Source organism: Pogoniulus pusillus, chromosome 7 (genome assembly GCF_015220805.1).
Source record: "Pogoniulus pusillus isolate bPogPus1 chromosome 7, bPogPus1.pri, whole genome shotgun sequence".
Taxonomy (NCBI): Eukaryota; Metazoa; Chordata; class Aves; order Piciformes; family Lybiidae; genus Pogoniulus; species Pogoniulus pusillus.
The window spans coordinates 25,199,535-25,214,918 of record NC_087270.1 but is presented as its reverse complement, the minus strand read 5'-3'; the positions used below and the strand labels follow the sequence as shown (position 1 = coordinate 25,214,918).

Below are 15,384 nucleotides of genomic sequence, written 5' to 3'. Positions count from 1 at the left end.
TCCAGCTTGCCCCCAATGCCCCTTGTGCTGCCCTTGGCCACCCCTGAGCAGAGCCTGGCTGTGTCCTCCTGACACTGCCCTGCACATCTTCAGCACAGCACTGAGGGCAGCCCTCAGGCTCCTCTGCTCTAAACCCCAGTTGGCCTCAGCCTGACCTCAGCAAGGAGGAGCAGATTCCCCTCTCATACCCTTCTGGGTTTGCATCCCAGCATATGAGGATCTTCTGGGCTGTGAGTGCACACTACTGGCTTCTCATCCACCAGTACCCCCACATCCTTCTTGGCTGGGCTGTTTTGGATCTCTTCACTGTCCTGCCTTTATAGGTACTAAAGGTTGCCTTGATCTGGGTGTATTTGGAATCCTAGCAATTCCAAATTCTCAGAGGGCTTTTTTGAGTTAGGACCCAAGCTACATGAAGATGACCAAACCCAGGTGATGCTTTACTATCACACCAGAGTGTACATAAAAGTAGAGATCATGAGGAGAAACAGCAAACCCTGTGAAGTCTCCCAGCTCTGCTTCTGCTGACCTCTCCCACCCTGCCTGCAGTCTGCACTTAGGCTGATTTCTATCCATACACACATCAGCACTCCAGAGCAACAGCAGCTCATGGAGCCTACACACAGGCATGTTTCATTGTGCAGGCCACATTCCCATTTCAGGCCACAACAGACCAACCACAATGGTCTGAAGGCTCTGGTAAGGCAAAAGTGGCCTCCTCTGGACCTCTCCAGCAGCTCCAGGTCTTGTGTTGGGGGCCCCAGAGCTGGCCTCAGCCCTGCAGGTGAGGTCTCAGCAGAGCAAAGCAGAGCAGAGCAGAGGGGCAGATCCCCTCTCTCCATCTCTGGCCACGTTGTTTTGGATGCAGCCCAGGCTGCCCTTGGCCTTCTGGGCTGCCACTGCCCATTGCTGACTCTGGTCCAGCTTTTCACCCACCAGCATCCCCAGGTCCTTCTCTGCAGGGCTGCTCTCAATCTCATCACCCCCAGCCTGCATTGCTGTCAAGGGTTGCCTGACCCAGGTGCAGGACCTTGCCCTTGGCCTTACTGAACCTCATGAAGTTCTCCTTAGCCACCTCTCCAGCATCAAACATTTTCATTTTCCATGTGACAAGTATCAGTAGTGCAAACACAGTCCAGATAAGAAGCCTTTAAGTAATTATCAATGCTAATCAAGCTGTCATTTGGCAAACCAGAGCCTCAGCAGTTGCATTTTAAGCCCTCTCTTCTCAATGCAACAACGTTTGATTCTCAGCCTTGTTTTCCTGTTTGCAGTTCAGTCAGTAGTGTGACTGTCCCATTCTGCTGAGCTCCAGAGCACATTCAGCTCAGGTTCTTTCATGGTGACCATCACTCCCTGTTGTTCAAGACCCTCACAGGCACTTTTACCCTCAGCCACAAAGATGCAGAACAGCATTCCCCAGCTCATGGTGGGATACACAGACCTACTGACATTCAAGGAACCTGTTGATTAGCAGGTTCCATGTGAGGTCTCTTTCCAGCTGAGAAACCTAACCACTGGATTATTATGGAATCACAGAATGGTAGGTGTTGGAAGGGACCTCCTGAGATCATCCAGTCCAACCTCCCTGCCAGCGCAGCATCACCTGGGGCAAGTCACACAGAACACACCCAGGTGGGGTTGGAAAGGCTCCAGAGAAGGAGACTCCACAACCTCTCTGGGCAGCCTGCTCCAGGCCTCCAGCACCAAAGAACTTTCTCTGCATCTTGAGGTGGATCCTCCTGGGTTCCAGCTTGCACCTGTTGTGCCTTGTCCTGTCACTGGGCACCACTGAACAGAGCCTGGCACCTTCATCCTGACCCCCACCCCTCTGGTATTGATAGACATTGATCGGATCCCCTCTCAGCCTTCTCTCTGGTGTGACCAGCCCCAGGGATCTCAGCCTCTCTTCACAGCAGAGATGCTCCCGTCCCACAATCACCCTCGTGGCTCTCCAGTAGACTCTCTCCAGCAGGTTCCTGTCTCTCTTAACTGGAGATCTTCAAACTGGACACAGCATTCTGGGTGTGGTCTCAGCAGGGCAGAGCAGAGGGGCAGCAGAACCTCCCTATCCCTGCTGGCCACATTTCCTTGCTGTACCCCAGGATGCTCTTGGCCCTCTTGGCCACATTGCTGCCCCATGCAGAGCTTGCTGTGCACAGCACTCCAAGGGCTTTCTCCATGGAGCTGCTTTCCAGCAGGGCAACTCCTAACCTGTCCTGGTGCCTGCTGTTGCTCCTCCCCACATGCTGAACTCTGCATGTCCTTACTTCACGAGGTTCCCTTCCCCCAGCTCTCAGCCTGTCCAGATGTCGCTGGGTGGCAGCACAGCCTGGCAGGTGTCAGCCGCCACCCTCAGTGTGGTAGCATCACTGATCCTGCTGAGCATCCACTCTGTGCCCTCATCCTGGTCATTGATGAAGGGGCTGAACAAAACTGGATCCAGTACTGACCCTTGCCTGAAGTGCCTGCAAAACAGCACAGACAGGAGTGAACAGAAGAGGCAGAGATCAGAAAGTCTAAACTTAAGAACTTCACTGATGAGTTAACTGCTCAGACAACACTGGCAAAGAATGAAGATCATGAACTATGTCTCCTGGAGCTGAAGGAAACTTTTTAAAGCTCCCAAAGAATCTCCTCCAAAGCCAAGGTTTAGAGATTCATAGATTTGTTAGAAGAGACCTTGAAGATCACCTAGCGCCAAGTCCCAAGCTCCAGGGGCAGGGACACCTCCCACCAGTCCAGGTTGCTCAAGGCCTCATCCAGCCTGATCTTGAACATCTCCAGGGAGGGGGCAGCCACAGCCTCCCTGGGCAACCTGTGCCAGTGTTTCCCCACTCTCACTGTCAAGAATTTCTTCCTCATGTCCAGTCTCAATCTGCCCTCTTGAAGCTTTAAACCATTCCTTCTCCTCCTGTCACTCTCAGCCCTTGTCAAAAGTCACTCCCCAGCTGTCTTAGAGCCCCTTCAGGTACTGGAAGGCTGCTCTAAGGTCTGCCTGGAGCCTCCTCTTCTCCAGGCTGAACAATCCCCAACTCTCCCAGCCCGTCCCTGCAGGGGAGGCTCTCAGCCCTCTAAGCATCTTTGCTGCCTCATCTGGACCCTCTGCAGTGGATCTTCATTTTTCCTTCAGTTTCCAGGGAAGTGTTTCAGAAGAACATTGTTAAGGAGATGAAAGAAGGAATGTAAGTGAGGCATTTCAAGGTGTGCCTGCGATGAGAGCTGCCATTCTTGAGGAGATCACAGCACTGCCTGAAATGCAACAACAACGCTGCAGGATCCATGGGCACAGACCAAGGGCAGTGAAGCCAGCACTCAAAAAGCCTCATCCTGTGCTTGGCATCCCCTCCCACGACACAGCTGTCCAAGAGGCTGGGATGCACCCTTCTTCCACAATGCAAACGGGGTAGAATTTGTCCTTGGAGCCACAGCCATGTGCCCTCTGAACCGAAGACGAGAGACTTTGCACTTCACATACAACCTCCAGTGAAGCTTGTAGAGCCTGTTCTCCTCACTAGCTGCCAGGAGCTGAGCCCAGAGGTTCGTGGATACTTACACCAGCATGGGCCCCACTGAGCTGTGTTTGGGACAAGGAAACCTGCTGAAAAGGGTAACGCTGCTGAGAAGTTCTCTATCCAGGTTCTTAGCCACACAGGAGCTGGGAGATGTTTTCTAAGTTACAACAAGGCAGCTTCTCAAACACCAGAGTGTTTGCTTTGAAAACATGCCACAACCATACACACACACACACACAAATCAATCTATCTGTCTATCTATCTGTCTGTCTATCTATCTATCTATCTATCTATCTATCTATCTATCTATCTTTAGACTCTTGTTAATAAATACATCCACTGAGTTAGAAGTATGTCGAATCACAGAACGGTCTGGGTTGGAAGGACCTCCAGAGGTCATCCAGTCCAACCTCCCCCGCGGTCAGCAGGGACATCCTCCACTAAAGCAGGTTGCCCACAGCCCTCTCCAGCCTCACCTTGAATTATCTGCAGGCGTGGGCCCCAACCACCTCCCTGGGCAACCTGTTGCAGCAGCCTCCTGGTGCAGAAACTTGTTCCTCACAGCCAATCCCAATCTGCTGTTCTCCAGTTTCAGACCGGCGTCGCGCTGCAAACGGGAGCTGTGCGTTTGTCCGGGGAATAATGTAACTTCTGTCAGCCAAACATATCTGTATCTTTATTTCAATTAAATTAAAACCAATCTGCAAGGATATTTATGCAACGTTCACTATATACACATGATTCTGTTGGTTGGTTGGTTTGCAACTTGCAAGGCAAATCCTAGGCAGGTTTGATCAACCTATCGTTAGCGAAACCATGGCAACAGCTATGGGAGTTGACTTTGCTGAGTGCTGCTTTTCAGAGTGACTGTTTCCATGGCGTTGGCTGGAAGAAAAGGAAACAAAACAACACCACAAAGGAGAAAAAAAAACAACCCAAAAAAAGGAAAAACAACTAAAAGAAGAGCTGCTATGAAATGGATTCTCAGGAAACCTTAACAAAAAGAGGGTGAGATCATCCAGCAGAGGTTAAGAGTCTCCCCTAAACGCAGCACTGTGTTTGCTTGGGATGAGATTGCTGCTTCCAAACGAACCAATAAACCAGAGCTCCTTGAGTGATCTGCAGACTTCCATCTGCTCTAGCTGAAGAAAGCAATAATTAGACATTATGCTTCCTGGCAAAAAATTTATTTGTTGTTTGGTTGGGTTTTGTTTTGTTGGTTTTGTTTTTTTTTTAACTGGCACCATAATAGTTCAGAAAAATAATAATAATAATAATTAATAATAACAACATCATCAACAACAACAACAATAATAAAGTACCTCTTTGGTGAAGCCTAGGTACCCCCCCTACTACGCGTTGTAACGACTTGTAAACAGGACTGCAATACAGTGCTTTGCCTTAATTCTAAGCTCAGTTAAGGTACCACAGATCTGCCTCGACGAAATCCTTCTCAGCGGTTTGAAGGGAAAGTGTTTGAAAAGCAGGGGGAGGAAAAGCGAAGGAGAATTTCAGGAGGAGGAGGATACAAAGTTCCCTGTTTGAGAGTTGAGTTTAAACCAAACCAAAACAAAACAAAAAAAAAAAAAAGGAAAAAAAATAAAAGAAAAACAAACAAACAAACAAACAAACAAAATAGTAAAAAGTGCATAATGTTTTTCATTCCCAGAACCTGTGCCACCGGATGCAGCCGAGGGATGCCAGACTGCTTCTCTGCGCTGGGCATCGCTGCTCACAACCCGAGAGCAGGCTCTGGTTGACTACCATCCAGAACCTGTGCCCTCAGATGCAGCTAGGGGATGCCAGACTGCTTCTCTGCGCTGGGCATTGCTGCTCACAACCCGAGAGCAGGCTCTGGTTGACTACCACTAGAACCTGTGCCCTCGGATGCAGCTGAGGGATGCCAGACTGCTTCTCTGCGCTGGGCATTGCTGCTCACCACCTAAGAGCAGGCTCTGGTTGACTACCACCCAGAACCTGTGCCACCGGATGCAGCTGAGGGATGCCAGACTGCTTCTCTGCACTGGGCATTGCTGCTCACAACCTGAGAGCAGGCTCTGGTTGACCACCACCCAACACCTGTGCCCCCAGATGCAGCTGAGGGATGCCAGACTACCTCTCTGCACTGGGCATCGCTGCTCACAACCTGAGAGCAGGCTCTGGTTGACCACCACCCAACACCTGTGCCACAGGATGAGGCTGAGGGATGCCAGACTACCTTCTTTGCGCTGGGCATTGCTGCTCACCACCTAAGAGCAGGCTCTCGCTGACCACCACCCAAAACCTGTGCCACCGGATGAGGCCGAGGGATGCCAGACTACCTCTCTGCACTGGGCAACATTGCTCACTGCCTGAGAGCAGGCTCTGGTTGACTACCACCCAAAACCTGTGCCACCAGCTGAGGCCGAGGGATGCCAGACTCCCTTCCTGCTCACCACCCGAGAGCAGGCTCTGGTTGACCGCCACGCAAAGCCAGGCTCTTCTCTTGCCCGAGGAAGGCTCCCAAGTCCGTTTTCCGCTACAATCTTTGTCCCATTACCTTGAACAGCTGAAAGGAGGAGAAAGTGAAGCACTTTTTTCCCGCCAGGACGCCTGGCGTTAGCCACTTCTGTTTCTGTACACTGCATTTCCAACCTCTCGGCGAGTTTTTGTGTGTGTGTGTTAGTGTTTGGCATACACACCCCGACTCCTTGGCACCATGGGGTTCAGTGCATCCATTGCCAGCAACAGACGTAGCACCAGGAGGCCGCGGCTGGCGGGGCCCGCGGCGGGCGGCTCAGGAGGAGTGGGCGTTCTCCAGCAGCGGCGGCCCGTCGCGGTGCACCGAGGGGTGCGTGTGCTCCCGCTTGTACGTCTTGGGAGGAAGCTTTGGGATATGTTGAGAAGTGCTTTGCCGCGGAGGGACGGGCGGGCCGGCGACCGAAGGGAGCTCCACGTCCGGCGGGATCAAAGGCGGCGATGGAAGGTGCCTCCGTGCTACATGTGGAGAAGGCGTCTGAGGGGGAGGAGGGGTGAAGGGAGAGGGACTGTTTGGGAAAAAGGTGTTGCCCAGTTCGCTTTTTCTGCCCAGGGGCGGAGGCTGGAGGTGCAGCGGTGAGCTAGAGAAAACATCCGGAGTTCGCACGGGCTCCCGAGGCGGCAGGACGGGAGGGCTCTCGGGAGGGTCGGGGATGCAGGTCCGGTCAGGCACCGAGTACCTGGGGGAGTAGACCTTGGAGGTGGGCTGCCGAGGAGGGATGGCTGGCGGGCTGTCCAGGTGGGCAGAAGCCATCTGCGGGACACAAAGAGTTCATGCAGCAGCGCTCTGGAGCGGTTGTAGGGTAAGGGAGATTTAGAGTTAAGCGATAGGACTGCGAGGAGAGTCCTGCAGAGACTTGGGGGAGGGCACAGGACACAGTAGTTGTTCTTCAGTTCTATTTTCCTGTGCCTCTCCTCTCTCTGCTCCAAACATGTGCTCTGGGTGGGGGAGAGAGAGAGAGAGGCCTCCTCCTGGCCTTCCTGGGGGGCAGTTTGGCCTACTGAAGCCTACTGATGCTGAGAATGGGGAGACAGGTTTTTGGCTGGTTGAGGCCCACTAAGACAGGTGGAGAACCAGGCCGAGGCAGATTGCTTTGTGTATATATATTCCCTTTATGCTTGTATAGCTTTTCTACTTTTGGTTACTGTTGTAAAATAGCCTTTTCCATTTCATTTCCAATTCTCTGCAAGTGTCTGCATTCACTCCCTTGGGGATAAAAGACCTTTCTGTGTTCCTGCCCTGAGCAAGAGTGACAATGAGAAACAGGACCCTACTGTGAAACCCAAGCAGAGCTCCTGCCCTGCAGCTTGCTCCTTTCTAGCTAAAGAGGAGACACAGCAAGCGGGTGCAGAATGAAGGTGGGCTGTAAGGAAGCAGAAAAGGAGTGGCAGTGCCTGAAAAACACTCTTCAGGGGGGCATGCAGACAGAAAAGACAGAGACTGGATGTGCAGGGGCAGAACAGGGGTGTGCCAATACACAAGTGAACAGGCAAGGATGGAAGGAATGAAGATGCAGGGAGAGGGATGAAGGAACGAAGATGCAGGGAGAGGGCCGAAGGAATGAAGATGCAGGGAGAGGGCCGAAGGAATGAAGATGCATGGAGAGGCCTAAGGGAATGAAGATGCACAGAGAGGGCCAAAAGAACGAAGATGCACAGAGAGGGGTGAAGGCAAGGCAAGGACTGGTCAAAGCAACAATTTCCATGCTAGTTCCATGTCTGCTTGCTGGGTACATATGAGGCTCTTCCAGCACTTTTCCCAGCATATGGTGATTAACAATCCCCAAGGAAATGAGGAAAAGGGAGAGGCAGATGATGCTGAATATGGCAAAAAACCCTCCCTCTGCTCAGAAGACAGAATGAAGCTGTCAGGACTATGGAAGGGAACAGCTCAGAAACTGCAGGCCACAGCGACAGGGTAACTGATGTCCAACAGCCCATCAGGTACACGATGTTTTCAGTGACACAGGGATGTGTTCAGTCCTGCAGGCTGACAGCACAGTCACCTGCAGCATGAAAACCACCTGCTGATCAACCATATACAAGCTGTCCTCAGGGACATAAATGCTCCCAAGTCATTTTGAGTGGGGTGTTCAAATCCACCCAGTTCTCTGAAGTCACAAAGCAGCTCCCACTGAAATTAAGGGACGTCTGACTCTGGTAAACAAAGATTGGATCAGTTCCCAGATGCCAGATAAATGCAAGAGAAAAACACAGCAACGACTCAAGGAGGAAGGCAGACAGGGTGGGTAATTAAGGAGGGAAAAGCAAGCACTGAGTATCACAGCTTTGGGGTCAAATACTCTACAGAACCTTTCCAGAGGACTGAGGTATGTGCATCACTTTGCATCCTCACTGTTCTTCCCCTTTACCCCTGCTCACACACTCCAAAATGAGACCCTGGGACAATTATCACCGAGGGGAAGGTCTGACTCAAGTTCTCACAAGCAATGCCAGTGCCTAAGCACAGCAGAGTAGTGGACAAGTGACATTTCTAACCTTAAATTTCTGTCCTGTCTGTTAATTTTCATTTGTGTGGGATCAGGATGCAGTGAGGCAGAGCTGTGAAGACTCTTTTCCCCACACAGTCCTTCAAGAAACAGACGCACTACCTTCAAGAGTTACTCTTCTAGGACATCCTGCTCTCTGCTCCCAGAAAGAAAATCCAGCTCTTTCTCTTCTCCTTACTTACTTTTGATGGGGAGGATTCAGCTGGGGCAGACTCTGGTCTTCTCCGTGGAGGAACTGGAGGGGGGACATGAGCTTCATCTGAAGTTTTGGTGAAGTTTATGGATGACACAGAAGCAGATCCTAGTGGAAACAAAAAAAACACTTCTGAATAAGATGAATTTCGCTTCAACTCACTGCACTGCCTGTATTGCTGCCAACAGAGGTGTTGTAAATCATGAAGCAGTTGATCACAAAAAGCAGCATAATTTGAGAAGGTTTTAAAGAGAGGCAGTGAAGCAATCTCCACACAAAGTGCTTTCTTTACCTGCAAAACATCTCTGTGCTTCTTTTGGAGCCTCAGGTAAAGCTCTGAGACAAAATCCCCACCACAAAGTTGCTTTTCTATCACAAAAGTACTAAAACAATTATCCTGAACGTACACTTCATGGGGCAACCCAAGAATGAAGAAGTATCTTCTGGAGAGGTATTTCAGCCACCTGGCTTGGACATTCAGCAGTGGCACTGCTGTGCTAATCAACTTCATCTCCTTGTGGCAATCAGTTGAGTCCTACAATGGCTCAGCCTGGAAGAAACCCCAAAGCTCATCTACTCCAACCCCCCTGCCATGGGAAGGGACACCTCTCACTAGTGCTGGTTGCTCAAGGCCTCATCCAACTTGGCCTTGAATACCCCTAGGGAAGCAGCATCCACGACCTCCCTGGACAGACTATTCCAGAGTCTCATCACTGAAGAAATTCTCCCTCAGTTTCAAACCATTCCCCCTTGGCCTATCTCTAGATACCCTCAGCAGCCTTCCTGCAGGATCCCTTCAGGCACTGGTAGGCAGCTCTAAGGTCCCCCTAGAGCCTTCTCTTCTCCAGACTGAACACTCCCAGCTGAGGGCACTGCTGGCTCCTGAGGAGTTTCTCAGCAACCAACACCCCTCAAGTCTTTTTCTTCAGGTCTATTCTCAACCCACTCTGGACCCAGCCTGTATTTGTCCCTGGGTTGGCCCAACCCAGCTGCAGGACCTTGCACTTGGAACACAGGACTAATCTTGTACTTCACCTGCAAGAACTCACACATGAAACAGGCTATGCTCTGCAGGAAAGCCACCCATGGGCACTGAAAGCAACTCAGCATGGCAGGCAGCAGCAAACCCAACAAAACATCCATTGCTGTTCCCATTGCTCACCATCAGATACTCACCAAATACATCCACCACACATTTAAACACACAGCAGCAAATCCCACACATCACAGAAGCACAGAGGGGTAGGAGTTGGAAGGGACCTCCAGAGGTCATCCAGGCCAAGCCCCTGCCAGAGCAGGGTCACCCAGGGCAGGCCACACAGAAACACATCCAGGTGGGGTTGGAAAGGCTCCAGAGAAGGAGACTTCACAGCCTCTCTGGGCAGCCTGCTCCAGGCCTCCAGCACCCTCACAGGGACAAAGTTTCCCCTCCTGTTCCCCTGGCACCTCCTCTGCTCCAGCTTGCCCCCAGTGCCCCTTGTGCTGCCCTTGGCCACCCCTGAGCAGAGCCTGGCTGCGTCCTCCTGACACTGCCCTGCACATCTTTAGCACAGCATTGAGGGCAGCCCTCAGGCTCCTCTGCTGCAAACTGCCAGCCCCAGCTCCCTCAGCCTGGCCTCACAGGAGATGCTCACTGCCTGCAGCAGCTTGGTGCTCTAGGCTGGACCCTCTCAAGCAGGTCCCTGAAGTCCCTCTTGACCTGATGGTCCCAGAACTGGACATTGTATTCCAGATGTGGCCTCACCAGGGCAGAGTAGAGGGGGAAGAGAACTTCTTTTCACTGATTTACCACTATCCTTCTAATCCACTCCAGGATGCCCTTGGCCTTCGTGGCTCCTTGCTGGCTCATAGGCACCCTTCTGCCCACCAAGCCCCCCAGGTCAAACTAGGGAGAACCTGCCTCGACCTGCTGGGCACACTCTTGTTAACACCTCCAAGCATGCCACTGGCCTTTTTGGGCACCAGGGCACATTGCTGTCCCATGAACTTCTTATCAACCAGGGCTCCAAGGACCTTCTCTGTGGAGCTACTCTCTAACAGATGGTCCCCCAACCTGTCCTGCCTCAGGAGAGTAGTTCCTCCTCAGGTGCAGGACTCCACACTTGTCCTTGCTGCACCTCATGAGGTTCCCTCTGCCCAGCTGCTTCACCTGTAGAAGACTAAACACGATTTCAGCACACAATCTAATCTGCACAGTTCTTGGTGGACTACCTATCAGCACCTACTTGCATGAAAAGGACTGGAAGGATCTGAGTCAAAAACACTGCAGGCATCTGTGGTGCTTGAAGTAGCAGAAGCAGGGGGAGGGGTGAGTGGAGTCCGGGGAGAGTTTGGTGCCGATGCTGTAGCTTCAGTCTCGCTCTCTGGGATGCGGCTGTAACTGATTTTCCTTGGCTCCTGTTGCAGAGGTGTGGGATGTCTCATGGTACCTGGCCTTGGGTTAGAGGGACGGACACCTGGAGACTTGAGAGGATAGCTGTATTTTTTGGGCTGAAATAATGGGGGGGAAAAAAAAACAGTATCATAAAAACTCAGAAGTAGAGAAGATCGCCTGAAAGCAGTTGGTATTTATGAAGTCAGAGCTATCTACAGTGACTTCTGCTATCTGTCAAAGACAAAAGGAAGCAATTGATGGGGAGAAAAAAGAAAAAGCACATTGAATACTAACAAATCTTGGTGGAGGTTTGACATTTCGGGGCTCTATCTCGAGTGACTTGTTGAACAAGTAATCGGTAAATTCTGTTTCCAGGCTGTTTCCCATTGGATTCAGGTTCTCGAAGAATCTCTGAAACACAAGAAGGTAGAAAACCTGCCTGGATCATTTGTTTCTACTGCACAAATCATCCCAACTATTCATTCCAGAGAGGAGAGAAAATCCTGGAGTCAGAAGTAAGGAAAGATTTTGAAGTTACTAAATCTGTTCATTGCCAGCCCTTTGCCTGGTCATTTGGCTTGAAAACCAACTGTGCAAGCAGCCTAAATATGTTCTGCAGTGCAAAAAAACAGACCAGGTTTCCTCAGGCATCTTCAGAAGAAGCTGCAAGTGGTCCATCTTTACACTGATGCAAGGAAAAAACGCTTTCACCATGTGTTTTTTCAGATGCTGGGGAAAACAAGAGCATAAAATAGTGTAGAATCTCTTAAGCTAATTTGTTCTGTGATTCTCTGAAAGTATACAGCCTGGGAGAGAAAAAGGGGAAGGGGAAGAGGGAAGGGGGAAGGGGAGAGGAGCAGAGATAGGATTGAGAAGACCACAGACCAAGGAGATCAAAGGACAGGATAAAGCCCAATGTGTGCATGAAAGCCACCAAAAGCCATACACCAGTGCTGCCAGGTAAAGCTGGAAGCCAGAGCAGTGTGGCAGAGCAGAAGAGAGCTGGGCTCGCTACACAAATGACACTGAGAAGCTGGTAGGTTCTCTTTCTTTTGGACACTCAGCAGTGTAAAGCCATCTACCAACAGTCCCAGAGCTGGGGGGGAAAACCCAAGCAGATCCCCAAACCCCACGGAACCGCAAGCACTGAGTTTTCTGTCCCTTCTTAGAGTGAGGCCCAAAAGAGATTCGATGAGAAGCTTTCTGCTCATCTCTGACCCATCCTGATGAACCTCTCTGAATGAAGTCCAGCCTTAAGGACAAGCAGTTGATACAGACAGCCTAGAAGCAGTTCAGTGCATGGGCTGGGGGACCCAATGCCACTTACCCTGATGTCAAACTCCACTCTTAGACAGTAGGGCTGGTTCTGGTACTGCTGTATCTCTCCAGTGATTTCAGCCACCTTCCTTCTCTTACTGAAGTTTATGAGTTCTTTCCCGTGGCGCTTCAAAAATTCAGGGTTGCCTTCCTCTGTTTTCAAGATGTTAGTTAAGTAAATCCCTAAAGAGCACACAGAAGAGGCTGTCAACCCATAGCACACAGGATGGGTTCTTAAATCACAGCACAAAGACGAAGTTCTTTGCTCAGAGTACACAGAAGAGGGTCCGCGCACTCACGGCACACGGGACAGGCTCCGCACGCACGGCACACGGGACAGGCTCTGCACTCACGGCACACGGGACAGGCTCTGTACACTCACGGCACACGGGACAGGCTCTGTACACTCACGGCACACGGGACAGGCTCTGTACACTCACGGCACACGGGACAGGCTCTGTACACTCACGGCACATGGGACAGGCTCCGCACGCACGGCACACGGGACAGGCTCTGCACTCACGGCACACGGGACAGGCTCTGTACACTCACGGCACACGGGACAGGCTGTATACACTCACGTGTATAGGGTTAGCACTCCTGGGGGAGTGACCCTGAACCTGACCCTAGGGGTCTTGGCCCCTCCTCAGGGGTGGGCCGCACTCCAGGTGATGGTTAGCCCACTCCCCCCACTTCCTGTGGTATAAAAGACAGGAGTTCTCCTGTCTCTTCCTCTTTTCGCCCTCTTTCTCCCTACCTGCGTTCATGAACACACACACACACACTGATACTGCATACCAGCCACGAGGCAGAGACACCATCACACTACTCGGGTTGTATCCATCCCTGTTTTGTATTTTGCTGTTTTCCCTTCCTTATCCTTTGTAAACTCCCCTACCTCCAATCCCTTTTTCTAAGTTATTGTTAAACTTTTCCTTTTTTAACTTCCAAATCGAGTGAGATTGATTTATTGGGGGTGTCCCTACCTCTTATCTCTCTCCCTGTCTTTTGGGGAAAGGAGGGGGAGGAGGGGAGGGCACTCTATAAACTCTATAAATTCTATAAATTGTCATTGGGTCTACCAAATTTATAAGAGTCTCTGGGAACTTGCATTTGAACCCAAGACACTCACGGCACACGGGACAGGCTCTGTACACTCACGGCACACGGGACAGGCTCTGCACTCACGGCACACGGGACAGGCTCTGTACACTCACGGCACACAGAAGAGGCTCCGCACTCACGGCACACGGGACAGGCTCCGCACTCACGGCACACGGCACAGGCTGTATACACTCACGGCACACGGGACAGGCTCCGTACACTCACGGCACACAGAAGAGGCTCCGCACTCACGGCACACGGGACAGGCTCCGCACTCACGGCACACGGCACAGGCTCTGTACACTCACGGCACACAGAAGAGGCTCTGCACTCACGGCACACGGGACAGGCTCTGTACACTCACGGCACACAGAAGAGGTTCTGCACTCACGGCACACGGGACAGGCTCTGTACACTCACGGCACACGGGACAGGCTCCGCACTCACGGCACACGGCACAGGCTCTGTACACTCACGGCACACAGAAGAGGCTCTGCACTCACGGCACACGGGACAGGCTCTGTACACTCATGGCACAAGGGAGAGGCTCCACGCACTCACGGCACATGGGACAGGCTCTGTACACTCACGGCACACAGGACAGGCTCTGTACACTCAAGGCACACAGGACAGGCTTCACGCACTCATGGCACACGGGACAGGCTCTGTACACTCACGGCACACGGGACAGGCTCTGCACTCACGGCACACGGGACAGGCTCTGTACACTCACGGCACACAGAAGAGGCTCCGCACTCACGGCACACGGGACAGGCTCCGCACTCACGGCACACGGCACAGGCTGTATACACTCACGGCACACGGGACAGGCTCCGTACACTCACGGCACACAGAAGAGGCTCCGCACTCACGGCACACGGGACAGGCTCCGCACTCACGGCACACGGCACAGGCTCTGTACACTCACGGCACACAGAAGAGGCTCTGCACTCACGGCACACGGGACAGGCTCTGTACACTCACGGCACACAGAAGAGGTTCTGCACTCACGGCACACGGGACAGGCTCTGTACACTCACGGCACACGGGACAGGCTCCGCACTCACGGCACACGGCACAGGCTCTGTACACTCACGGCACACAGAAGAGGCTCTGCACTCACGGCACACGGGACAGGCTCTGTACACTCATGGCACAAGGGAGAGGCTCCACGCACTCACGGCACATGGGACAGGCTCTGTACACTCACGGCACACAGGACAGGCTCTGTACACTCAAGGCACACAGGACAGGCTTCACGCACTCATGGCACACGGGACAGGCTCTGTACACTCACGGCAGAAGGGAGAGGCTCCACGCACTCACGGCACATGGGACAGGCTCTGTACACTCATGGCACAAGGGAGAGGCTCCACGCACTCACGGCACAGGCTCTGTACACTCACGGCACAAGGGAGAGGCTCCACGCACTCACGGCACAGGCTCCGCACACTCATGGCACACGGACAGGCTGTGTACACTCACGGCACACGGGACAGGCTCCGCACTCATGGCACACGGGACAGGCTCTGTACACTCACGGCACACGGGACAGGCTCTGTACACTCACGGCACAAGGAGAGGCTTCACACACTCATGGCACACGGGGCAGGCTCCGCGCACTCACGGCACACGGGACAGGCTCTGTACACTCACGGCACACGGGACAGGCTCTGTACACTCACGGCACAAGGAGAGGCTTCACACACTCATGGCACACGGGGCAGGCTCCGCGCACTCACGGCACACAGCTCTTACTTAAATTTTTCTTCCACATACATGGAAGTAATATTCTGGCCCTGAAAACTGAAGCAAAACTATCCTGCTACAACTGACTCCTGTGGTTCATACTCT

The 15,384-nt window shown here is 52.4% G+C and overlaps 1 protein-coding gene across 2 annotated transcripts in view; it reads right to left on the bottom strand.

The window, feature by feature from the left end:
• Positions 1-5,614: 5,614 nt before the first annotated feature.
• SOS1 (SOS Ras/Rac guanine nucleotide exchange factor 1) overlaps positions 5,615-15,384 on the bottom strand; it is a 70,042-nt gene continuing 60,272 nt past the window's right edge. For both annotated transcript variants that reach the window (XM_064146253.1, XM_064146254.1), the window contains exons 18-22: positions 12,437-12,609; positions 11,404-11,520; positions 10,961-11,225; positions 8,725-8,843; positions 5,615-6,786 (exon numbers count right to left, since the gene is read on the bottom strand). In XM_064146253.1, coding sequence (XP_064002323.1) covers positions 6,292-6,786; positions 8,725-8,843; positions 10,961-11,225; positions 11,404-11,520; positions 12,437-12,609 — 1,169 coding nt within the window. In that variant the 3' untranslated portion in view covers positions 5,615-6,291. The remainder of the gene's footprint in view (positions 6,787-8,724; positions 8,844-10,960; positions 11,226-11,403; positions 11,521-12,436; positions 12,610-15,384) is intronic.